Raw genomic sequence first — 27,324 nt, forward strand, 5'->3', positions numbered from 1 at the left:
GCAGGGAGGGAGCACCCCTTTGTTTTGGTTTTTTTTGGTTACATAAAATCCCAGAACTCAGCTGGGCATGGTGGCTCACGCCTGTAATCCCAGCAATTTGGGAGGCTGAGGCAGACGGATCACCTGAGGTCGGGAGTTCAAGACCAGCCTGGCCAACATGGCAAAACCCCATCTCTACTGAAAATACAAAAATTAGTCAGGTGCAGTGGTGCACACCTGCAATCCCAGCTACTCGGGAAGCTGAGGCAGGAGAATCTCTTGAACCCAGGAGGCAGAAGTTGCAGTGAGCAGAGAATTGCACCACTACACTTCAGCCTGGGAGACAGAGTGAGACTCCTTTTCCAAAAAAAAAGATCCCAGAACTCTCTGGCCCAATCTGTGAGTAGAGAAGAGCCCCAGTAACAGCTGAGATGAATTTCCAATCAGCTTAATGAGATGGAGGCTCATAGTCTAAAGAAACACTGTGTTTCTTGCAGATATGAGTTTACAGAACAAATATTCATACCAGCTACAAATGTTGATTGCCTTTGTTAAAAATTTAGGAGGTCATTTTTGTTTCCCTTGGTTACAGGTTGATAAAACTCATAAATATGAGGGTCAAATTGTTTCTAGGCAAAAGGGACTTGCTATTCAATGTGCTAGAAGCCAATACTATGACACTGGGTTTTTGAGAAAAGAAAAGCTTTTAATTATAGGCCGGCCGACACGGAGACCGGAGTGCAGCTCGAATCTGTCTCCCTGGGCTGGTGCTAAGGCAGTGTTTTTATTAGAAAAGGTGTCGGGATTCTGAGATTAGCAGGTGATTGGCGGAAGGAAAGAGGAGGTCTGGAAAGTCCTTGGGCATGTGCGGTTCTGTTCATGACACCTCATAGATCACATGTGCAGGTACGGGGGGAGTGAGTATGAAACACGCAGTGGAAATTCAGGCTGTGATGTCAGCTAGCAGGTTCTGCACAGACTCTAGTTGGCCCCATTGGTTCCAACCTATTTTAGCCAGTTTTGTTTTACAAGTCGAGGGAGTTTCAGAGTCTCAGCAAGTTGTTTCTTTTCTTATCTGCCATCCTGCAAACTCAAGAATTTCTGTTAGTCACTAGTGTCTAACTGTTTGGGGCATAGTTGCGCTTTCACACACCTAGACTAAATGTTCAGGACTGATAGTCACCATTGCCCTAAACTTTGAGGAGCAAAATCAAAGAGATACACAACCAGGGTCCAGTGAAGCCACCATCTCTACCCCACAGAGCTAGGGCCAGCCCCAGGGAGGCCCTGGGCACCTGGGAAGCTGGCTTCTTCCTGGTTCCCAGACTAATAACTGTCAAGGCCTGTCCTGGCTCAGACCCCAGACACCTCTGTAGAAAAACGGCGTGGACCATCCATAGATGACACCAATCCTGCTTCATCTGAAGACATCTGGGAGCAGGAAAACCCCAGAAGGAGCGATACTCTTTCATCTCCACAGAAACTTAAGAGGCAAAAGCAAATTCAGTTCAGAGGCTCCCCACCCACATGCCTGCTCCCTAGTCTCCTTGCCTAAGGCAGAGAAAATGGAGAAGAGAGCTGAAGGAGGAAAAGGCCCGACCTTCAGCAGCAACTCCCAGCACTTATAGGGGTAGAGTTAATGGCCTTGCTCAGTGGCTTCACTGCTGTCTCTGAGCAGCAAAAGGGCGGGTGAAGGAGTAGGTTGAAGATTTGGTGGTGGGAAGTTTGGGGAGCTGCCACAGGATGGCTTCTCCGATTTCTAAAAGGAGGAGGAGAAGCGATCCGCTAAAAGGTGGGAGGATGGGAGGTGTGCAGAGTGGAGGGTAGAAATAGCCACGGAGGAGGGCTGGAAAACAAGTGGACTAGAAAGAGCTGGCAGGAACGCTGGGCACTGTTAAAGACCCAGCTGAGGCTGGTGATCATTAATTCATAGCAGAACCGACTTGTCCAGCATGTGACTCTCTGTAGCAATGGCCAGCAGTCTGGGAGGCAGGGAAAGAAAAGGCAGATCACTGGGCTCATTTGCTGCTGTGACTTTGCTAGTTGGGCACAACCAAATGGTAAAAGGTAGAGTATTGGCAACAGAGGCAGAAATAATTGCCATCTCTTAATGGAAATTAAATGATGGCTTTTTAATTTTAAAAAGGGTCAACAGACCATAGGGGCCAATGAGGCTAAGGATGGTATCATGGAAAGAATGTTCATGTCCCTTTCAAATTTACCTATTAAAGCCCTACCCCTCAATATGATGGTATTTGGTGATGGGGCCATTGGCAGGTAAGTAAAATTACACTAGGTCAGGAGCATGGGACCCTCAGGATGGAATTAGCAGCCTCATAAACAGAGGATGAGATGTCAGATATGACTGTGCACGCCTGAAGTCCCAGCTATTCAGGAGGCTAAGGCAGAGCCCAGGAGTTCTGGTCCAGCAGAGAGAAATTCTTTCTCCCTCCACGTGTGTGCACTGAGTAAAGGTCATGTGAGGCACAGAGAGACCAGGCCATCTGAAGCCAGGGAGAAGGGAGAGGGCCCTCACCAGAACCTGACCGTGCCGGCACCTGATCTTGGACTTCCAGCTTCCAGAATTGTAAAAAAAAAAAATTAATTTCTGTTTTTCAGCCACCCAGTCAGAGGTATTTCATTATGGGGGGCCCGACTGACTAAGACAAATGAGCCAGAAGGACAGGGTGCTAGAGTCAGAGCATGAGAAGTCAGTTAGAGATTCATTCATCTATGCACTCATATGCCAGAAATTCTTGAGATTTTGGAGGTGGAGATGGATTTCCCTAAGCTGATGGCAGGGTTGGAGTGGAAAGGACAACTATGAGACAGGTAGTGGAGTTCTGGATGGATGAGGCTGTGATCTGGAGGCCAAGAGGTGGGAGCAGGAAGAGAGACAGGTTTCCATGAGAGGAGATGTCACAAGTGGGAGGGTAGTGGTTGAGAAGCTATAATGGTGGGGAGCAGCCTCCCCATCACCCTCTCTCCTGTGTGAGAGAGGAAGAGGCAGGAGGTAGAGCACCTTCCAAGCAGTGCTGAGGACATGGGAGCCCCTGCCGGCGTTGGAGCCACTGTTCCAGTGACACAGGGTATCGCCTGTGGTGGAAGTGGCTGAGATGGGGGATAGGTCAGTATTGCTGGAGTCAGTGGGGACTGTGTCAATGCAGAAGAGCAGCCAGCTGGGGAAGTGTGGGGGCATCTTAGACTTTAGAATTGAAGTAGAGAATGCAGATGCACAGTACAGTGGTCTTCATCTCAGAGGGTCCTGAAGGGGGTGGCCACTGGGCTGCTCTTGGGGAGAGCCAAGGGAGCCCCAGGGCCAAGCTCTTTACCCAGGACACAGGCCAAGAGAGCAGCCAATCAAAGGGCTTTCTTCCAAACCTGCTCTCAGATCCAGCCACTGCCCGGTTCCACTGCCGCCAGCCCACTTTGTTGTCAGAATGTTGTGAGGATAAAATAAGGTAATAAATGCTTGCTATTAATTAATTTTATAATTGTAATTATGTCCTGCCTGGTTCATCTGCCTCCACTTTCACCCTCCTCCAACTCATTCTTCAGATAGAGAGTGATTTTTAAAATACAAATCTATGGCTGGGCACAGTGGCTCACACCTGGAATCCCAGTACTTTGGGAGGCCCAGGCAGGAGGATCCCTTGAGCCCAGGAGTTTCAGACACGCCTGGGCAACATAGCATCTCTGTCCCTAAGAAAAATTAAAAATTAAAAAAAATACAAATCTTAATGGACCTGCTTAAAGAAAAAAGAAAAGCAGTGGCTTTATTGTCCTCAAAACAAAGTCCAAAATTAAGGCTATGGTCTCACAAGCCCCACCTGTGTCTGATTCCTCAAACTCCCAGGATTCCTTCCAGCTACAGCACCTGCCCACTGCTGGTCATCACCTCAAAAGCTCTTCTGCACCCCCTGCCCACCTTCTCTTCACCTGGTCTCTGGTTCTGTTCTTAGATGCCTGTCCTCAGGGGGCTTTCTGCCCCCATACACTGGGTCAGCTGCCTTGTTTAACACCACGATGTCCTCTCCTCTTCATGTATGGCACTTCTCCCAAAGTTCTGCAGAGCAGTTTGATGGCTACAGAAGAAGTGGCATCTTTGGGTCCAGCATGCAGGGCATGGGATGTGGGATCTCCCTGGCAGATCGGTGGGCCCATGAACAGGTAAGCGAGTGAGCCACAGCCCAGGAGAGCATGAGCCAGGACCAAGCTTGAAGACAGCCTTTTTCTGTGTCTGGCAGTGAGCTGGGGGTTGTTGGGATTTGGGTGCAGGTTGGCATGCCTCTCCTATCTTCTTTGAACTTGGGGGCAGATTGCTGGGCCCCTTTGCCTTTCATCCCCAGCCAGAGTACATGAGATTAGAATTATCATGGATCCATGTAAAGGGAATTATGAAATCATCCATTCTAACATGGAAAGGCTGAGGCCCAGAGTAGGAGGGCTCCCGCTCCCAAGGCCTGAAATCTGAGTCCTCCACTGACCCCACAAAGCTAACCATAGCACTGAGTAATGGGTCCACTGCTAGCAGGTCCCTCAGATCCGAGCTGTTCTGTGTTCTGTAACACCCTCTGGGGGATGGTGGTTCAATATGTGCCGGCCACTGCCTGGCCCAGTAAGGCCCCTTTTCTGTTGTGCTTCTCAGAGTACAGTCAAGAGCAGGCTGCATATCTTCTCCTTTGGGGTCCCAGAGGCCTCAGCAGCTGACCTCCCATTAGTGACTGCTAAAGGACACTTACCCATTCATCAGAGCAAACCACAGGACACTTTTAAATACACACAGAAAAAAAAAATCTTTCTCCCCAACCAACCATAAACCTCCCAAAAAGAAAAGAAAAAGTCTCCAGGGGCCAGGCGCAGTGGCTCATGCCTGTAATTCCAATACTTTGGGAGGCCGAGGTGGGCGGATCACGAGGTCAGGAGCCTGGCCAACATGGCGAAACCCCATCTCTACCAAAAATACAAAAATTAGCCAGACTTGGCCGTTTCGATCTCTTCCTGGGAATGACAATCATTCCGTCTTAAAGGGAGCAAGTGTCCACATCTTAGAGAAGGAAATTGCCTTTAGCTGGGAAACGGCCCTTTCCCCACTTCTATCTGGTTTTCCCCATCCCTTGGCAGTTTCAGCCTGGGAGACATATTGTGCCCAGAAAGACTTGCTAGTATTCCCCAAGAGGACGCCATGAATGGGCACACAGTAGGAAGCTAAATAGAGCTTCTGTCCAGCACTTCAAAGCTGAGAACCGTGAGTGAGAAATATCCACGTGTTTGGAAGAGAGGTGCTGGACACTTCCATGCTGGGTTTACAGGAAACTGGTCCAGCACCTACGCCCAACCCCGACCCAGCCATGTAGGAGAAGGTGAGCAAGCATGAGGGGCTGGGGCGCCTGTGAGAAGAGAGACTGGATCCTTCTGCCTAGTGGGAGGTTCGCTGGGGCAAGGCGGGCGCAGTGGCCAGGCAAGCTCTTTTTCTACCATTTGGTGACACAATTATATATGGTGTTCTTGCGGGCTAAGGAGGTGCTGAGGAAGGCAGTCTGGCTTGAGGTCTCTTTATGGGCGCCCATCCAAGAAGGCCATCTTTTTTTTTTTGAGATAGAGTCTCTTTCTGTTGTCCAGGCTGGAGTGCAGTGGTGCGATTTCGGCTCACTGCAAACTCTGCCTCCAAGGTTCAAGTGATTCTCCTGCCTCAGCCTCCTGAGTAGCTGGGATTACAGGCATGCACCACCACATCAGGCTAATTTTTGTATTTTTAGTAGAGACAGCGTTTTGCCATGCTGGCCAGGCTGGTCTCAAATTCCTGACCTGAGATAATCTGCCCACCTCAGACTCCCAAAGTGTGTGAACCACCACACCCAGCCAAGAAGGTCATCTTCTAAGGTCGGGGCTTCCAGCTGTAGGAGAGGTTGTGGGAGCAATGCTGGGTGGGGCTGGAGAAGGGTCCCAAGAGGAGTGCATTGGGAGCATATTGCTCATTCTAAGGAACAATACCAAGGCCTGAGAAGATCTCTGAGAAGCCCATGAAGATGCCCTGTGGAAAAGGCAGCTTTCAGAATCCTGACAAAATGCGCCAAATGGCATCAGCCAATGTGCACCAGAAAGAACTGCAACCAGCAGCAGCTCGGTGAAAAGACCTCTGCCCTTTCCCTCACCCTGCATGGGCCCTGGAAGGTCCAGAAGCAGCTGAGCATGAGCAGGAGGAGGCGGGGTAAGAGGGGGAGCAGAACAAACCTCCTCTCCTTCCCCAAGCTGGTCCCTGAGCCACACATAGGTTAGGCATGAGCTGAGTGTAGGGCGGGGGTTGGGCGATCTTTGAAGTGAATGCACGGTAGAAATTTTGATTTAGGCTGAGCTGAAATCTTCTCTCTGTACGACCCAGTGACCTATGGGGCCATACCTTAGCCAGAGGGATCTGGTCCATCCCCTAGAAGGAACCATAACCTTCCCTTTTTCCACAGCCTTTCCACCCACGTGCCTGGGTAGAGTCTACAACTTCACATTTGTTTCCTCTCCCCTCCTGTCCCCACAACTTGGAAAGGGCTTACCTTGTGTTCTGTTCTGAGCATCACTGTGTTTTGAGGGCAGGGGACTCCAGATTGAGGAGATCAAGAGAGCCATACCCCGTGAAGATTGTTAGAGGACAAGTTAAGCCCAAGACATACCCAAGATCCTAACCCAGACAGAGTATTGGGGGCGGGGCTCCAGAGATGAGAAACTCAAAGGAGGCCGAGAGGTCCTGTCCCAGATACCTCCGGGATTGGGCTCAGCAGGAGGTGACAGCCATGGGCCAGGTTGTGGTGTGCTGCCTCCATAAGCAAGGCTGGTCTTGCCCTGTGTCCCTGTGGGTCCTGGCCGTATCCAAGGAGGTGTTTAGGCAGCTCCCTGATGCTGACAGTCCAGCTCTTAGAGACCTCAATCAGAAGTATGTACTGCTCACAAAGGTCACTCCTGGGCTGGAAGTTCTTCCTGTGGCTTCTGTTTCCTTCTCTGAGGGCACTGATTTGGCGGACCTAGAGGGAACAGAAGGCTGTCATTGGCTGCCCAGGAATTGGTCCCATGACAGTGTCCCTCATCACCCCCCTCCTCAAGGTAAGGGGAATCTGAACTAAAGCCAGCTAGATGTCTGTGGTTCTGGAGGACCTCATATTAGCCTCTAGGCAACAGTGGACAAGTGATGAGGTGGAGGCCTGGGCATACAGTGTGCATGGCCAATGTGAGACCCAGGTCGTGGTTTCAGAGCAAGCAAGCAGCTCACTGTGGGTGAGGCCCCAGCTCCAGGTCCTGGAGGGTATCTTTCAGGGCCTGGCCACGTGTCTCTGGCAGCAGGGTGCAGAGCAGGCCGGCCACAACGGGGAGGCTGCCGTAGATGAGCATGGGGAGGGCAGCGTGGTACTCTCCCAGCAGGATCACTAGTGGTGCGAGGATGCCCCCGATCCGTGAGAAGATGCCCACCAGCCCCATGGCTGTTTGCCTGGGGGAAGACCAGGGCAAGCTAAGTAGACCTGGGCCCAACTCTGGGCCTCAGCTTCACCCCAGTATATTTTCTCGGGAGAGCCCAGACCCCAAAGGTCTGCAGGGTCTCCAGCCTCACCCACCCCATTCAGCGCTCCTGCTATCTGCTCCTGCCTCCAGCTCCTGCTTTCTGCCTGCTACACCCCTGCTCATCTGTCAACTCTCAAGTCAGGAGGCTGTACATCCTTACCACCCTCCCACCCCAAGACATCCTTCTCTGGGGCCATTCATTCTTAGATGTGTCCCATATTCCTGTCCCGACCGCCAGGGTGTGGCCTACTTGCCTATCCTCCATTATCCTGGGGACAGCTTGGGGGCTTGGTCTAGATTTCTAGTTGTCCTGGACCCCGCCCAGCACTGCTGCCCCAGAGCCAGCCCTGTCAGCTATTTGTGGAACGGGGTGAGGGCCGAGGAGGGACAGCCAAATCAGAGTCTCAGCAGCAGAGGAGCAGGAGTCACACTGCAGCTCTTACCGGAGGATGGTGGGGAAAAGCTCGGCAGAGTACACATAGGAGATGGTGAAGGCGGCAGCTGTGGCCATCTTCGCCACCACAGCCAGCACGGTGACCACCACGGGCAGATCTGGCAGAGGGTAGACAGTCCCATCACCTGGGCCCTGCTGCCAGCCCCATCCACTGAAGCTCCCCACCCCTTCTGTACCCAAACCCCAGGGAAGCCTTTACTCCTGGAAGCGGAACAATGGCCACCGGTCTAGCCCCTGACAGCCGGTGGGTGAGGGGGAATGGGGTGGTACCTGCTGGGATGAAGATGATGATGATACACATAAAGCCACCCAAGACCAAGGTCCCCAACTGGCTCCACTTGCAGCCAAACCTCTGCATCATGAAGATGCTGGAACAGCGGGCAGGCACCTCAACAGCTCCAAAGATGAGCTGCGTCAGATAGATGTCCAGGCCAAAGTCCCCCACTTGGAGGCTCAGGCCGTAGTACCCCAGACTGTCCATAAACCTACAAGGTAATGAAGGGCTCCTGTCGCTGCTGGGTGACGAGACACCACCCAGAGGGAGAGCCTGCCTTGGTCAGCAGTCACAGCAGGGGACACTGGCACAGCCAGGGAGAGACCATCCCATCCAGACAGCCACGAGCCCACCTCTCTGACAACACACACCAGGGAGGCTGCAGCCCTGTGTTTCTGTTCTTGGGCTCTGGGCACTCACCAGACACAGGAGATAATCAGGGTCACCTTCTGGAGCTGGGGGGTGTCTGAACAGATCCAGGGCATTCCCTGAGGGGCCTGTCTTCTCTGGGACCAGCTGGGAGGAAGAAGCAGAGTGAGAGGCCAGGCAGGAAGGTCCATGTGGGTCTGATTCTGGGCCTGGGCCTGCTGGAAGTACCTGGTTCATGAGCTCCGGAGAGAGTTTCCGCCTGTTGACCGAGGCTGCCCTCTGAATCAGTTGTTTCGCCTCGTCCATCCTCTCATGGGTCAGGAGCCACCGTGCAGATTCTGGCAGAGCCCTGTGGGTCAGCAACAGCTATGACCTTGGGGCCTGGAGTCCTAGGGAGCTTTCTGGCTTGTTCCAGTGCAAACTGAATCCCACACCCAGCTGTGACAGGCTTCCTCTCCCAGACTCGCCTCTGACTGTCCCGTGAACGTGGGCGCTGCACTCCAATCCCACCACAACACAACTAACTTGGGGGGGCTTGCTCCTGGCATGTATTTTCCTCACCAGAAGTAGAAGAAGAGCAGTAAGCCAGGTGCAGTGCCAGTGATCTGAAGGAGCCTCCAGTTGCGGAAACCATAGGCGAGTCCCGCAAGCAATATCTGCCCAAGGGAGTAGGCGCACTGGGCCAGGACCACGGCCTGCGTCCTCCATGTGGGCCCCACCCACTCTGTCACTGTGGGAATGGAGAGGTTGAGACAGGGCTAATCCCTGCCATTCACTCCCCATTACTCCCAGGTGCCACCCTGTGGGGGGTGGGCCTCAGGGCCAACACAGGAAGCACCAGTGTGACCACTTCAGATGTGGGGTACCTGACAAGACTTCCACAGGCCATTTGGGGCCATGGCCCTCCCAGACCCCTGGGCCTCACCCTGTGACTGAAGGCTCCAAGGACCAGACACTCACATAGGGTGACATTGCTGAAGGCAAATCCAGCGATGGCAGTAGCCACAGCAAAGTGCAGGGCCATGTAGAGCTCAAAGCTGGGCACAAAGGCTGTGACCAGGCCGATGAGGGTGAAGAGGAGCAGCTGCGCCAGGATCGTGGCCTTGCGGCCAATCCTGAGGAAACAGGGCAGGTCCGTGGGAAGTGTCCCTCCTGGAAGGCATCTGAGGAGAAGGCCGCAAGGGGGTCCAGCCCTGTCCCGGGGTCTCTTTCTGAGGGAGGAGACACGGGCCTTCCCTGAGCCCCATTTGAGGGTAGGGGGAAGAGGGCCTTGCCCTAAAGGCCAGTGTGAGGGGCATAAGGGGGACTTGGGCCTGTGCCAGAGCTGACGAGCTTGCTAGGCAGGGAGTGGGCAGGGCAAGGTTCTTACCAGTCCCAGAGGGGCCCAAACATGAGGGTGCCAACAAGGAGCCCAGCCATGAACACTGACTGTGTCGTGTCCTTCAGATGCTTCCGATCACAAACCAGGTTAAACTGAAGGAGACACAGGCAGATGTGAGTCCAGGGGCTGCACGGAGGGCAAGCCCTACACCACCTGGCCCACTACAAACCCTTCAGGGAAGGAGCTCATGGTTCCCAAACTGTGTACTGAGGCATTCCAGGGCACCATGGTGAACTCACTGAGCATGGCAGGGCATTTCAGGTTTTAAAGGGAAATACAAGTTGACATCTCTCTGACATCACACAAACTACTAGCTCAGGATAGTTCACACTTTCAACGTCAGACCACGCTACTTCCCTTCCAATGACATCATATGTATGTGAAATCTGACATCATAGCTCTAGGAAAGTGCTTTTGGCAGTTTTTGTGAAAGCAAATGCCACAGAAAATCAATGTGGAAGAGAAAGTGAGGGCGGCAGTGTTTAAGGACTGAGAAGTTGTACAATGCCCAGTAAGTGTATACAGCCTATCAGTAAGTTATTGTGTTTAAGAATAAAATTAAAATATTTTTTCCATCAATGTATGTGTTTATTCCAAAAAATAACTACTAAGTTGTTAGGACATAACACTTGTTTGAACTTAATGACTTAATACATAGAGCTGTTAGGTATTTCTTTTGGCCTGGAGATGCCATGTAAAATTATTGACACACTAAAGATGCAAATTTTGGGACCCCGTGACAGACCATTAATTGCTGTTTCCTAACAAATGGGGCTGCTTCCCCATAGCCAGGGCACCCCTGGGACACATTTGGGCCTCTCTATGTTTTTCTACCTGGCTGCAAAATCCCCCTGAAATACCCACCATTAACAGGCAATCAGAATCCTAAGAAGCCCTCACACATGCCTTGAGGAAGGTGATTATATGAGAGGAACACACGCACATATACACGTACAGTCAGAGGGAGGGAGGGAGTGAGAGAATGTGCAGGTGTGAGACAGAGAGAGACACAGAGAATGCTAATCCACCCGAGATCTATAGAGAGAATCTCACAGCCTGAGAAACCAAGAGGAGAAGATATTTAGGTCCATACCACTCTGTATGTGCACTTGACTCACTTGACTGACTCCCATCCCGCCAGGTTGTGGGCCCCTCAGGGAGTCCCACCACGCCTCTTGCACACAGCTCAGTTCCACAAATGTTTGTTGGGGAACCATCATGCAAGCTCTCCTCCAGCTTCCCAGCAGCAACCACTGAGCGCTCACCCTGTGCTAGGTGCTTGCTAAATGCTTTACATGCATGATCTCACAGAATTCTAATAATAATCCTTCACTTATCATTTTCCCGAGAAAGGAAATGTTAAGCAGCTAACCCTCGGTCCCACAGCTGGATGGCAGCTGGTGGGGTTGAGACATCTCTCTTGCCCTAGACAGGGAATGAATCTGAGTGAAGGCTAAGAGGATGTCTGCTGAATGAATGAATAAATGAAGAAATAAACTAATGCCTACAGCTAACTAATTAACCAATCACCATCGGTTAAATACCTTTTGGCAAGAAATTAACCAGTCCAGGAGTTACTGTTGTGCTCATACTTCTGTTCTCAAGGACAGCTATTAATTTTCAAGAACTTTCAACATGTATCAAGTGATGAACTGTTCCTGGGAATGAAGTGGAGAAGGACAGGGGACTTGAAATTGTTGCTCCAGCCAGTTCTATCCTGTTTAGTTTTTGTCTAGCAGCCACAGATTGCCTTTTAGTAAGATGGCATTTAAAATAACTAGTAATAAAGGCCTCCTGTTGCCAGGCTCAGGAGTCAGAATTGAGTGGCTTTGTGTGACCTTAACCCTGTTAGCCCATCTGTCTGTGTCTTGATTTCCCACTTACAAAATGTGAATAAAATATGCTACATAGTATGACCTGATACAGTGAAAGGAACTAACACTTGTAACATGGTTAGCTCAGTGGCTGTGTCACAGGAAGCTCTCAGCACCTGTTATCTAGGGTGAGGCTGTGCTTTGGCCTCTGTGCTCACAGAGCTCTCAGCTGGTGGCCGACAGCTCAGACACAAGGGGGTGAAGTGCTCTCTGGGCATGAGCACCAAGCCACGGAGTCTTCTAAGGCTGGCACCCTGGTCAACAGCCACTATTCACTACCTCTCTTCAGTTTATATACCTGCTATGGCATTAAATCCTCATTCTAACCCAATAATGGCTTATCACTCCCTTTGTGCAGCAGCAGAGGCTGAGGCTTGGAGAGGCGCCGAGATGTGCCCAAGCTCTCATGGTGTTATCATGTTGCAGGTGGTAGAGATGAAGAGGGTTCCAACTTGGGATGCCAGTCATCCTCCTCAGCCCTAACTCCCACAGTGGATGGTTCTGCAGTCTGCCATGGTGGTCTGCAGAATCCCAACCTCATTTCTTGGAGCACTCCCCAGCCTGGATCCCTCCCCTATTCTAAAACCTTCAACAGCTCCCTTTGGTCTCTAGGAGAAAGCCCAAATTCCTTAGCACTATATCTAAGGCCCTTGAAGAGCTAGCTGTTGCCTATTTCCCAGCCTCTTTTGCTATGTCAGCATTCCTAAATATGCCAGGCATTTTCAAGCCTCCAGAACCCAGAAATGGTTGTTCTCTCCGCTTCCCCTTCCCTCCCATTCCTACTTCTTTGGTCCCAGAACAGATCACATGATTGTTGCTATTCACTGATGGTCTTCCCACCTTCCCATTCCAAGGTCCATGTAGACAGGGGAGTCATTTTTCTCTTTTTTTTTTTTTTTGAGAAAGCATCTCCCTAGGCTGGAGTGCAGTGGCATGAATATGGCTCACTACCAGCTGAAATGATCATCCCACTTCAGCCTCTGGAGTAGCTGAGACTATAGGCATGTGCCATCATGTCTGGCTGATTATTTTATTTTTTGTAGAGATGAGGTCTCACTATATTGCCCAGGCTAGTCTCGAACTCCTGGGCTCAAGTGATCCTCCTGCCTCAACCTCCCAAAGTGTTGGGATTACAGGCACGAGCCACTGCACCCAGCCCATTTTTTTTTCTTTTACCAAGGATGGACACGCAGGAAATGTAGGTTGAAAGGAGAAACATTCTGACCTTCAAGAGCACACAGCCTATATGGAAATATACTTTTTTCTTTTCAAATTAGTATTGTTTGCATTTAAGTTTAAATATGAAGTCACCATTTATAATAAGGAAGCTTAGGTGTCAGCTCAGAGAGAGTCTTCTGGGTCAATGGGCAGAACCTTCCTCATGGATGAAAACCAGAGATAGAAGATCTCACACCAAGCCGACTGCACTCTGGAACTAAGCTTGGGATTATCATGTGGTTCAGGGCACAAAGCGTACATTTCCTTGGGACTCACAGTCTTTGGAAGAGTAGGGGTGAGGACAGCATGATAGGGTAGGGCAAGAGGCCCAAGGTCCACCACAGTGCCAGCACTGTCTAGGAAAGAGGTCCTGAGTGCCGCCATGCCCCAGGGAGAGGCTGAGGTCAACATTGAGTTTGAAATATTTAAAGTAAATACAAAACTATTTCAGCAATGCAGATCATTAAGTGTGCTGTTGTGAGCAATGATGCCATTGGTAAAACAGATCTACCGATATCCTACATAACAAACAAATTTACATCTGAAAATATACCAACTACTTCTAACAACTATGCAGTCATGGTTATGGTTGTGGAGAGTCAGATGCTCTTGGACTTTTTGACGCTTCTGGGCAAGAGGGTTATAAAAGATTACAATCGCTAAGTATCCACAAACAGATGTTTTTCTAGTCAGTTTTTCAGTGGTATCTCTGTCCTCATTCAAAAATGTGAAAGAAAAGTGGATGCCTGTTCTAACTCACCACTGTCCAAAGATTCCTTTCTCGCTTGTCAAGGCCCAAATTCATCTCAGAGATGATCCCTCTACTCTTGTGAAACTTGCCAAGAACAAAAAATGGAAGCCTATCACTCCAGACTGGCCTCAGACTGGAAGGCTATTGAGTATGCAGAGCATTCTGCACTCACAGAGAAGGGCCTAAAGAATGCAGTTACTCAAGCCTTCAGAGCCAAAGAAGAGCCTCAGGCGTGTGCTGCTATGAACAGCTCTCCGGAGCCCTTTCAGCTCAGCTTGTGTCGCCATCACAGTAAAAGTAAGGTTTAAGTCAAAATAAGGATTAAAAATTAGGGCGGGCATGGTGGCTCACGCCTGTAATCTCAGCACTTTGCGAGGCTGAGGTGGGTGGATCACCTGAGGTCAGGAGTTCAAGACCACCCTGGCCAACATGGCAAAACCCCATCCCTACTAAAAATACAAAACTTAGCCGGGTGTGGTGGTGCATGCCTGTAATCCCAGTTACTTGGGAGGCTGAGGTAGGAGAATCACTTGAACCCAGGAGGCAGAGGTTGCAGTGAGCTCAGATCTCACCACTGCACTCCAGCCTGGGTGACAGAGCAAGATCCTATCTCAAAAAAAAAAAAAAAAAAAAAAAAAAAATTGAAGTTTATTCTCTGCAATAATGCCAAATGCCTAATCCTACCAACATATACTCTTGCAAGACAAGGCTCATAGGTGTGGTTCCCCTTCCCCATCCCAATACTAGTTACTTAAGTCATTGTTTATCGTCAGAAAAGTGATCAGTACTCGTTTGTTTTGTTGCTTCAAAAAATTTTTTTGTTTGCATAAAAGCAAGGCATGTTTGTGATGACTCTCTAGCACACTAATGCCAATTGTTAAGCTGCTCCTTGGTTCCCCTCAAGAGTAATGTGGGACATCTTAGTGCTGTTCTTTTTTTTTTTTTTCTTGTTTTTGTTTGTTTGTTTGTTTTTTGCAGGTGTTTGTGTGTGAGGAGTTTATTTTTGAGTCTTTTAAAAAATGTATTCACCAGTGGACAGTCCTTAAGGGGAGGAGGACAGATTGATTCCACATTCCACTTCCTAGATCTAGTTTAGAAAACACATTCCCCCCCTGCCTCGTTCCATAACACAGTCCTTTCTGAAAGCTGCCTTTTCTCTCCACCCTTGGGTGTTTGATGAAACTCAAGAATGGGGGTACAGTCTGTCTTGCCCTTCCTCATTTCTTGCACTGTACATGTGACTGTGACTTTTGAGAAAATGTGCTACTTGCTGATTTATTTTTCGAAGTTAATTTCCAACTTCTTTCACTGATAAATGAAGAGAAGTATTGCACCTTTTGAAATACACTAAATGGAGTGAGTTCATAATCTGAAAAAAAAAAGTCTTTCCTGTCATTCTCCCATAAGCTTAGCATAAATGTGCAGCTTAAGAGTGTGTGACATGGTGTTCCCAGAATGCAGCTGAAGACCCAGCATGTAGAAGAAATGTGAGGGTGATGGTATCTATAAGACAGATGTCTACGGAATGATAACACACTCTTTCAAGTTACGCAGGTCTGCTTCATCGAGGAGCTGAGGTTGGAGAAGGAGTGGGGAGAACACTTAAGAACACGGGAACCAGTCAAGGGACTCCCCTTGTTTCTGTTTTGCATTTGAGGAGCCTTCCAACAGCCAATGGAGGCTCTCTAGTTTACCAGATGTCATGAATGAAGGCTCTTCCTAAGTGTTAACAGGGATGTTATCGGCTTATTTTGGTTGCAGTTCCCAATTGCTAAAAATGTTTAGGTAACTTTTTTCCACCTTCTGCAAATCTTAATTATTACCTTAGTGTCAACTAATGCTTTCTCACATGATAATTCTTTGTGTACGCATTCTTTTCAGGTGTGTCAAACAATAACCAAAGAAAAGAGGTCCCAAATCCTTGAAAACATCCATCTAATTCTATACTCCTGCCCCTCCACCCTGACCCCATTGCAGGCACACCCACTGCTCTCCAGACATCCTGCCTGCTTCCTGCTGCCAGGCCTTTTCTGTGCTATTCTTATTCTCTGCCTACAAAGGCCTTCCCCTCTTCTCTAGCAACATTTTTCTAGTATCCTGGTGTCTAGTTCACACATATCACCTCCTTCAGAAAGTTGCCTGCCCATTCCTCCCAACCAGAAGGAAGCAAATTCTGGGCCTTAGGACCGACCCAGCCCTTTATTCCTCTGCAAGGGGCCCAGAACTTTCCTGACCACTAGAGGAATAAGGTACCTTTCCCCTCTGACTTCCCTGCACAGTTAATTCTCAGGGGGCTTTGGCTGAATATGGTTGCATGAAGAGTCCAGCATGGGGTGTGAACAAGACCTAGAGTAGTCTGTGAGCAATCTGGAAGGTTTTCTGGGCTTTGAGAATGATGATATTTGGCCAGACGGGCAGAGAGTTTAATACATATAGGCATACCACAACACGTTAGGGCTGGTGAAGCTGGGACTGGCCATGGACGTGATGCTGGGGAGATGATGGAGAGGACAGTAAGCGTCAGAAGGGGCTAGGCTGACCAGTCCCAGAGCCTGGGAGCATGCATAGGCTCCCCAGAGGTCCTTGTGGGGTGGAGTGGGGTGGAGTTGGGGAGAGTCGGGAGAAGGACAGGCAGGACATATCCACAGGCTATCAGGCTTCTGGGAGCAGTTTTATGGTCACATATTAAAAAGTGAAAGTTAAACTTTGGTTAACACATTGGCCTCTGAAAACCTCTAAAAATAAATACTTTTTCAGCCACGGGCTGGGGGAGAAGTGAATGTTTAATCCCAGATTTTCCACCATAAAGAAGATGAGAATTATATGGATCCCCTCAAGCACCCATGCCCCTCAGGTTTCTGGACTATCTGTGCTGCCTCCCACTCCTGTGGGAATCTAGACAGCAGGTATCTGGCATGAGAGCCGCAGCTCCATGATCAACTCACTGCATTGCCCTGGCTAAGCCATCTCCTCATTCTGTGCCTCAGCCCCACCATCTGGGAAGCAACAGAGTGGGACTGGATGCTTTCACAGGGCCCCTCTTGCTCAGAGGTGGCTAGGGTGGGAAGTTTTCTGCCTGCATCTCTCCTAAAAGAAGGAAGTTAGCAAGAATGAATGCTCAGTTATCCACTGGACAAGTCCTAGAGTCCTGGATGTTCTCCAGCATCCCAAAGGCAGGCTGGCAGAGATCTAGAGAGAAAAACGGAAAGGTTTGAAGCCCAGCAAGCAGGAAGGTAGTGAAATGGACAGGGAAAGTGATGGCATTAGAGAGTTAGGAAAACAGGAACGTAGGCAGACATGCAGGGACAGACTGAAAGACAAAGAGAACTGGACAGACAGATGAGAACACTGGGTAGAGAGAAAGGCACAAAGACGGGAAAACAGGAGAGGACACCAACTGGGTAGATAGCCAGAGAGACAAGGAAAGAGAGGGACAACAAAAGGATGGGCAAAAATGGGCAGATGGGCAGACAGACTGGACAGAGAAGATGACAGGCAGTTGGGTCAATAGGCAGAGGACAAAGAGGAAAATGAGACTGACAAAGTGAAAAACATATGTGCCCATGGTTGACCATATGGGCATGGGGCAGATACAGAGCCAGTGACTGAGGGTGAAGAGTCAGGCACAAGACCTGACAGACCCACAACTGGTGGAGAGACCAGCAAAAGGAAAAGCCTACCTCATTCTTTAGGGATGGGAGCCTGTTCTCAGGATATTCCCAGCCCATATCACAAGGCTGCGTCTCATTGAACTGGTGGCTGAGGATATCCTGCAGGCTGGCATTGGCGGCGGCTGGCCGGAACATGAGGCAGGGCTCTGGGTGGCCTGCAGTGTCCAGGGGCACGCTCAGTGCCAGCTGTTCAGCAGCACTCAGGTTGAAAGTGTGGTTCTTCACCCAGGCCACTGCACAGTGGTGGGGCTCATCTAGGACCATGAAGACATGGGCAAAAAAGTAGAAGGGAGACAGGAAGTTGAGAACACACAGCAGTATCAATAGTTGTATCTGGAAGCGACCAAAGTCACCTATTTCAGCCAGGACCTGGACAAATTGAGCCATGTCTGCCACTTACCACCTCCTCAGCCTGGGAATACTAGGGTAGCTCTGCAGCTTGGCTCTGGGAACTTGCTCCTCTGGGCAGTGGTGATAGCTGCATTAATGTTTAATCCAGCCTTGCCCTGCTCCACCTGTCACTCCTCAGCCCCCTATGTGTGACCTGGGAAGGGTAGAGTATGATGAAAAAATAGTCCACATGGATGAAGCTGGAAACCATTATCCTCAGCAAATTAACACAGGAACAGAAAACCAAACACCACATGTTCTCACTCATAAGTGGGAGTTGAACAATGAGAACACATGGACACAGGGAGGGGAACATCACACACTGGGGCCTGTCAGGGGGTGGGGGACAAGGAGAGGGAGAGCATTAGGACAAATATCTAATGCATGTAGGGCTTAAAACCTAGATGATGGGTTGATGGGTACAACAAACCACCATGGCACATGTATACCTATGTAACAAGCCTGCACATTCAGCACATGTATCCCAGAACTTAAATTAAAATTTTAAAAAATAGAAAAATAAATAGTCCACTCCAGCCCGTACCACCTCTAATTGCAACATCCTAAACAATTCACACTCAACTCAAATGAAACAGGTAGATGGGTCAATCAACAGGCAGAGGTAAAACCACTATAGTAAAACGCTGACAGTAGTTGCAGCACTCAGACGGACACATAATTCCCTTCTAGGGACAGCCCACACTAGGCAGCATGGATAAGCAGGAGAGCAGCAAGCACCTAGCCTGCAGATAAACTTTGCCAGCAGCCCACTCTGGCCTCTTGATCCTGATGATTTTTCTCTCCTGTGGGTGTCTGGTATGTGGTGATATGCAATACCTGTCAATCCTAGGAGGCAGCATGCAGACCAGGAGCCCCACCAAAAGCACAAGTGCACTGCCTTTTCAACACCAAAGACAAACCAAGAATGCAGAGCAACGACAGAGTTGCATTTTGAGCTCTGCTTTCATGAAGAAGGAAACCATTAACACACTCTAAAGATGAAAACAAATGCAAGTAGCCCAGCCTTCCTGAGCAATCTCAGTGACAATGAACACAGGACAAAGTATGCCTCCACCACAGCCCACACACACACCAGGTGCATACACATATACATGTCTGCTTGTGTATGCATAAGAGAGCATTTTCATGTTCTGAATTTTGAACTGTTTTAAGGGATAAGCAGAGGAACATCACTGAAGGGAATGCGAGGAAGCAATGTTGTGTAAAGCAGCCCTGGCCGCCTGACTGGCACAGCTGCTGGTAGCCTGTTAATCAGTCAGCCTGCAGTACAGGTCAAGACAGGGCAGACAGTGGAGGGCAGAAGCAAGGCCTGACATGCTGCTCAGGGAGCATGCTTTGCTCTTTGCCCCACCCCAAGCTCTCCCGCCAGGATCCCCACTGTCCCCGGCTCTTTTTTCCTTCACTTAGCTTCCTTGAGTGTTCTTATTCTCATTGTCTCTATTGAATAAACAGTTGCTACCAGTCACCGCTGCCTAGTCTGGTATTCCCCTTATGGGGAAGAACTGAGGTGGAGACAAGCCTTGTCCTCTGCCCTCATCATCTCCTCACTCCAGTCAGAAAAGGAATTTTTGCTTTGTTTGGCTCCAAGCAACCAAGGAAGCTAGAGCTGGGAGGTAGGAAACGTGAGCTCTGCCAGTGATTCACCCTGAGAATCTGTTCCTTCCTGGCTCTGGCCCTCAGTTGCCCCATCTGGGTAAAGGATGGTCTCTAAAGATTCTTCCACTTCTTGGTGTACAGTTCTAAAGCAGAGAAAGAAAGAATGATTAGCAGACTCCTGACAAGAGTGAGGCCTGATCAAAGACCTTCGTAGAGTCAGTCTCCAGCTGAACGATGATCCCCAAACCTTGGAACTGAGGCACTGAATGTCACTGGTCTCACGTTACCTTACGTTCCCCAAATCCTAATGTTTTGCTTTACTTCTTTCTCCCCTTAACTTTGTCCTCCCTTCCTCCCCACCATATCCTGTAAAGACTGCCAAAGGCTCTCTGTAATGCTTCAAGGCCCATGACCAGGTATCCTCTTTGAAGCTGTCTTCCTCATTTTCCTCTTTGTACCTGCCTTCATTCAAGGCCACAGCTAAGACCAAAGAGGGGTGTAACAAGAGTTTTCTAACCAGCCGAGCAGTTTTAAGTGGAATGAATACACTCTCCATATGGGAAGTATCAGGAAGATCACTGGCAACCATGTCCAGGGAGCAGAGGGAGGTGTCCGTGTGTGGGCTGGAGGGAGAGGGAAGTATTCCTCAAAGATCCCCTGCAGGGATGGACTAGATGATGTCTCAAATCTTTTTCAAATTTGCAATTTAATGATTCTATTAAATAAAAAGTTGTGGTAAGACTTCTGGTTTCTGGTCTGGCACATAAGGAGCTTGGAAATTGCCACTCCTTTTTAACAAGTAAAATGTTGAACAAACTGAAAAATGAATACTCTTCTTAGATCTGTCAGTGAAGTGAAGTCACAAGGCAAAAGACTGCCCCAAAAGTTAGAGACACACAGGTGAATACAGAGAATTACAATTTAGGCCAGGCGCGGTGGCTCATGCCTGCAATCCCAGGAGTTTGTGAGGCTGAGCGGGTAAGATCACTTGAGGTCAGGAGCTTGAGACCAGCCTGGCAACATGGGGAAACCCTGTCTCTACTAAAAATACAAAAATTAGCTGGGCGTGGTGATGCATACCTGTAATCCCAGCTACTCAGGAGGCTGAGGTTCAAGAATTGTTTGAACCTGGGAGGCAGAGGTTGCTGTGAGCCAAGATCGCAACACTGCACTCCAGCCTGGGCAACAGACTGAGACTTTGTCTCAAAAAAAAAAAGAATTACAATTTACTGGACCAGAAATCCACAAGAAACCTCTGCAGGAACCAGTACCAGGATAAGAAAACCTGAACTTTAACTGACAAATTGCTGGAGACGCAATGTAGATTACTTTGAGAGTTAAGAACTCCAGAGAAAGGCCTCCATATTTCTGTGGCTTTTACTTCCAAGAGCTCTATTGGGTTCACACAGTGAATATCAGAGAAAAATTCTCTTATGCTTCCAGCAGGGAAAGGCAAGTAACCATTTGAAATAAGCCAGAGTGTTCTGGTTTTTTTTTTTTTTTTTTTTTTTTTTTTGAGACAGAGTCTCGCACTGTCGCCCGGACTGGAGTGCAACGGCGCAATCTCGTCTCACTGCAATCTCTGCCCCCCGGGTTCAAGCGATTCTCCTGCCTCAGCCTCCCGATTAGCTGGGATTGCAGGTCCCTGCCACCATGCCTGGCTAATTTTTTGTACACTCTCCATATGGGAAGTATCAGGAAGATCACTGGCAACCATGTCCAGGGAGCAGAGGGAGGTGTCCGTGTGTGGGGTGGAGGGAGAGGGAAGTATTATTCCTCAAAGATCCCCTGCAGGGATGGACTAGATGATGTCTCAAATCTTTTTCAAATTTGCAATTTAAAGAGAGGGTGGGAGACTGAGAAGCACTTGTAACGTTCACAGTGCAGAGACACAGGCTCACTAAAAGACCGAGACCTAATCACAGGACCATAGACTGCTTTCCCTCTCCCCACAATTTACCACATCATTAAAGGCCTATTTACTGTAATTCCCTTTACCCAGTATACATCATGTCTAGCTTTCAACAACAGATTATAAGGCATACTAAAAGGCAAAAACACAGTTTGCAGAGACAGAGCAGAGATCAGAACCAGACTTAAATCTAGCAGTGTTTTGCCCTGTGACTTCACTTCTTTGACAGATCTAAGAAGAGTTATTCATGTTGGAATTACCAGACTGGGAATTTAAAGCAATGATGATTGACATGCTCTTAGGAAAAACTCAATTTTTCCTCTGCTCTCACACCAACAAAATAATCAAAAATGGAGACCTCTGTGACCCCCAAATATGTGGGAATTTCTCCCCACCAGCTAGGAAGCAATTAATTCTGTAGCCAACACCAGCTGGGTTTCTTCCAATTCAATTCCAACACTATCTACTTGCAGATAGCATCAGACCCCACAGGTTGAGGGCTAGGTCTCCAAGACTGGTGTTCCCACTTTCAGATACCAGTCACAAGTCTGGGACTCTGGAACTTCTGACAGACCCACTTAAGGTGGGGTTCCCCTGACACCTCTTTGGGTTAATTTGCTAGAGCAGCTCACAGAACTCAAGAAAATGCTTAGGTTTACCAATTTATTATAAATAATATTTAAAAGGATAGAAATAAACAACTAGATGAAGAGATACATAGGGTGAGGTCTGAAAGAGTCCCAAGCACAGGAACTTCTGTCCCTGTGGAATTGGGGTGCACTACCCCCCTAGCATGTGGATTTTTTTTTAAGACAGGGTCTTGCTGTTTTGCCCAGGCTGGAGTGCAGTGCACAATCATAGTTCATTGCAGCTTCATACTCCTGGGCTCCAACGATCCTCCCACCTCTGCTTCCTGAGGTCGCTGGGATTACAAGTGTGTGCTACTGCACCTAGCTTCCTGCACATGGATGAATTATTGTTCACCTTCCCTGTCACCCTCCATGTGTTCAGCTCCCTAGAAGCCCCCAGTCCTGTCCTCTTGGGCTTTTTTGTGGAGACTTCATTCAATAGGCATGATATGAATAGAAGCATGGACAGCCATGTCAAAATGTGATTGTACGAAAAGGGTATGATCTAAACCCAGCAAGCCCTGTCTGTTCAGATTCTTTTTGGCCACTCTGTGTAGCATTCCTTCCTCCAGGATACAGGGCAGGTCCCCCCTCTGGAATGAGGGCCTTTTATGACCCACAATCAGATTAGAGTCCTGCCTTGGGCAGAGAAAAGGAGACTGGAGAAGGTAAGAAAGAGAGATTCTGTTTACTGTAACAAGGGTTTATGGGAGTTATGGGCCAGGAACTATGGACAAAACATACACACATACATACATACACACACACACACACACACACTCCAAAGATGCTAAGGGCTCTAATGGAAAGTAGACAGCATACAAGAACAGATGGGCAATGTAAGCAGAGAGATGAACATTCTAAGAAAGAACCAAATAGAAATGCTAGGGATCAAAAACACTGCAACAGAAATGAAGAATGCCTTTGATGGGCCTATTGGTAGACTGGACATGCCTGAGGAGAGAATCTCTGAGCTTGAGGATATCGCATAAAAACTGCCAAAACTGAAAAGCAACAAGAACAAAAACTGAAAGGTGAAAAACAGAGAATAACCAAGAACTAAAGAAAAACTATGAAAGGTATAACATGTGCAATGGGAATTCTAGGAGAAGAAAGAAAAAGGAACAAATGAAATATTTGAAATAATAATGATTGAGGATTTCCCCAAATTAATGTTGGTCACCAAACCACAGACCCAGGAAGCTCAGAGAACACCAAGTAGAATAAATGCCAAAAACTACACCTAGGCATCTCATTTTCAAACTACAGAAAATAAAAGATAAACTCCTGAAAAAGCCAGAGGGAAAAAACACACCTTACCTGTAGAGGAGTAAGAATTACATCTTTGGGAGGCTGAGGCGGGCGGATCACGAGGTCAGGAGATCGAGACCATCCTGACTAACATAGTGAAATCCCATCTCTACTAAATATACAAAAAATTAGCTGGGCATGGTGGCACGTGCCTGTAGTCCCAGCTACTCGGGAGGATGAGGCAGAACTGCTTGAACCTGGGAGGCAGAGGTTGCAGTGAGCCGAGAGCACGCCACTGCACTCCAGCCGGGCAACAGAGTGAGACTCTGTCTCAAAAAAAAAAAAAAAAAAAGAATTACATCAGCTTCTCAGAAACCACATAAGCAAGAAGAAAGTGGAGTGAAATATTTAAAGTGCTCAGAGAAAAAAGCCCCACCAACTTAGAATCCTGTATCCTGTGTAATTATCCCCCCAAAATGGTAGAGAAATAGAGACTTTCTCAGGCAAACAAAAACTGGGGGAATTTGTTACAAGTAGACCTGTCTTGCAAGAAATGTTAAAAGAAGATCTTCAGAGAGTAGGAAAATTACATAGGTCAGAAACTCGGAAGTACATATAGAAATGAAGAGTATCAGAGAAGAAATAAGTGAAGGTAAAAAAAAAAAAAAAAAAAAGTTTATTTTACTTAAACATAATTGACCTAAAAGATAACATTTTCTTCAAAATAACAGCAGCAAATTAGATTATCTTTGCTTGTGTATATATATATACACACATATATAATATATATGCTTATGTATAACTGAAATGAATGACAGCAATAATATAAAGGATGAGAGGGAGGAAACAGGATTATTTTGTATTGGTACTACCTGTGAAACAGTATAGTGTTATTTGAAAAAAGACTTAAATTAGTTAGAAATATACATTGCAAACTCTAGTCAACTACTAAACAAAGATAAAAAAGGAAGTAAAATTGGTATGCTAAGAAAGGGGAGAAAATAAAATCATATAAAATTCTCAATTAAAACTACAAAAGGCAGAAAAAGAGTAGAAGACAAAAATAAGTTTGAGGAACAAGGGCAACAAATAGAAAACTATAACAAGTGTTAGTCCAACTGTATCAATAGCAGATCACTTTACATGCCATCAGTATTAAAAACATCAACAAAAACGCAGAGGTAGTCAGTGTGGATCAAAAAAACCCAAGACTCAACTGTATGTTTTCAACAAGACACCCCCTTTAAACATAGACACATATAGATTAAAAGTAAAGAAATGGAGAAAAATATACCATGCAACACTGATCAAAAGATAGTAGGAGTCGCTCAGACCAAGTAAAGTTACCAGGGATAAAGAGGGACATTACTTAATGGAGTCAATTTTCCAAGAAGATGTAACAATCCTTAATGTGTATGTACCTAAAAACAGAGCATCAAAACATGTCAGGCAAAAACTGATAGAAGTGGAAGGAGAAACAGATGAGTCCACTATTACAGTGGACACCCATATGCAAAAAAACTTACTCTACAAACAATCTTACACCCTTCACAAAAATTAACTCAAAATGAATCACAGACCCAAACAGAAAATGCAAAACTATAAAATCCTTAGAAGACAACAGGAGAAAACCTTGATGACCTTGGGCATAGTAATGATTTTTTAGTTACAACACCAAAGACGTGCTCCATGAAAGAAATAATTGGTAAGCTGGACTTTATTACAGTTAAATACATCTGCTCTGTGAAAGACACTGTTAAGAGAACAAGAAGATAAGACACAGACTGGGAGAAAATATTTGCAAAAGGCATATCTCATAAAAGACTAACAAAACTATACAAAGAACTGTTAAAACTCAATAAGAAAATTAACTTAATTTTAAAATGAGCAAGTCTATTAACTATAAATGACTCTTTAACCTTCCAACCTCACATATAGAGAAACCAACACCAGGATATAATTTCTCCCCTATCAGTTCAGCAAAAATTAACACGTATAATATATTCTGTTGGCAAGTCATGCTTACATAAGTAAATAATTGAACTCACACATAGTGAGGGAAAAGGGAAAACTCTTCCTTACAGTAGAATTCCAATTAATAAATTTAGAATAAGTGATGGAAACAGAAAATCTTCATTTAGTCAGAATCTGGGACAGTTAATTTAAAACAAAAAAGAAAAAAATTATTTAGCAAATATCACAGTTATAATTGAGCTACGTAAGAATCATCAAAGAATGCTAACGTTTTTGAGCAAAGTTATGAGTAATAAGATTTATATAATCTCAAACTACCTCATCACAAAACATTAATTATAAGAGGAAAAATAGTAACTTTACAGTGGAGAAATCCAGCAAACACACCTTAACCAAGTGATCAGTTAACATAACCACTAATGAGATGTTTACATGGTGTGCTTCCTGATGATCAATTGCAAAGAGCCTGACATCAATTCAGTGGTTTTCTTTCTCTAAATGCATAGCCTGAATTTAATCATGAGACAACATCAGATAAATCCAAATTGAGTCATTCTGCAAAACAACTAGCCATCATTTTTCAAGTGTGAAGGCCATGAGAACAAAGACTAGGAGCTATCCCAGATTGAAAAAGTCTAAGGAATTATAACAATTAAATACAATGTGAGATCCTGAATTGAATCGTGGGACCAGAAATAGTAGTAGTGGGGCAATTGACAACTTTTACATAACATCTGTAGACTAGTCAATAATGTATCAACGTTAATTTCCTGATTTTGATCATTGTAAGTGGTTATGTAAGATGTTAACATTTGGGGAAGTTGGGAGATGGGTATAGGGGAATTCTTTGTACTGTTTTTGTAAATTTTTTTGTAAGTCTGAGATTATTTCAAAACAAAAAGTTAAAATTAGGGGGGAAGTGGGGAGGGCTAAAGACCTGAACACACACCTCACCAAAGATACACAGATAGCAGATAAGCATATGAAAAGATGCAAATGTCATTAGGAAGTTGCAAATTAAAAAGAGGTATCACTACACACCTATTAGAATGGCCAAATCCAAAATACCAGTAACAGCAAATGCTGTTAAAGATGTGGAGTAACAGGAACTCTCATCCACTGCTGGAGGGAATACAAAACGGTACAGCCACAAGGTTTGGTAGTTTCTTACAAAACATAGCCTTACCCACGATCCAGTAATCGCACACCTTGGAGTTTACCCAAATAAGCTGTTGCTGTTTTCAACTGTCTACACAAATATCTGCCCTCAGATGTTTACTACAGCTGTATTCATAATTGCCAAAATTTGGCAATAATCAAGGTGTCCTTCAGTGGGTGAATAAACTGAGGTACAGACTATGGAATATTATTCTGTTAAAAAGAAATGTGCTATCAAGCTATGAAAAATCACTGAGGAAACTGAAATGCATATTACTAAGTAAAAGGAAAATTTGAAAAGGCTACATACTCTTTGATTCTAACTATATGACACTTTGGAAAAGGCAAAAGACAGTAAAAAGATCAGCGGTTCTCACAGGCTAGTGGGGGAGGGAGGAACAGGTAGCACAGAAGTTTAGAGCAGTGAAACTATTCTGTGTGATACTGTAATGGTGGATATATGTCATCACATATTTGTCAAAACCCATAGAATGTACACCACCAAGAGTGAACCCTAATGTAAACTATGGACTTTGGGTGATAATGGTGTGTCAATGTACATTCATCAATTGTATCAAATGTACCACTCTAGTGGGGGATGTAGTGGAGGCTGTTTGTGGGTGGAGTCAGGAGGTGTGTGGGAACTCTTTGTATCTTCTACTCAATTTTATTGTGAAACTAAAACTGCTCTAAAAACTAAAGTCCATTAAAGAAAAAAACAAAACAAAACAAAACAAAACGAAAAACCTTGGGGTAGATGACCTGACTCAAAGGAGGAATCCCTGAATGGATGCACTGAGTATTGCTGCCGAACAAATAAAGCTAAGGAACCAAGCCTAGTGATACGACCTATCTTGTCAGAAATGGGCAAGTGAAG

The 27,324-nt window shown here is 46.8% G+C and overlaps 1 protein-coding gene and 1 pseudogene across 1 annotated transcript; one reads left to right on the top strand and one right to left on the bottom strand.

The window, feature by feature from the left end:
• Positions 1–6,898: 6,898 nt before the first annotated feature.
• Positions 6,899–17,903, bottom strand: SLC22A13 (solute carrier family 22 member 13). Its single transcript, XM_010357246.2, is given in 11 exon segments — positions 6,899–6,992; positions 7,238–7,453; positions 7,968–8,076; positions 8,249–8,463; positions 8,673–8,713; positions 8,715–8,768; positions 8,850–8,970; positions 9,183–9,351; positions 9,582–9,736; positions 9,991–10,094; positions 17,526–17,903. Coding segments are annotated over 11 exon segments (1,656 nt in total).
• Positions 13,548–14,153, top strand: LOC104657455 (annotated as a pseudogene).
• Positions 17,904–27,324: the final 9,421 nt, after the last annotated feature.

The sequence above is a fragment of the Rhinopithecus roxellana genome, chromosome 1 (genome assembly GCF_007565055.1).
Source record: "Rhinopithecus roxellana isolate Shanxi Qingling chromosome 1, ASM756505v1, whole genome shotgun sequence".
Taxonomy (NCBI): Eukaryota; Metazoa; Chordata; class Mammalia; order Primates; family Cercopithecidae; genus Rhinopithecus; species Rhinopithecus roxellana.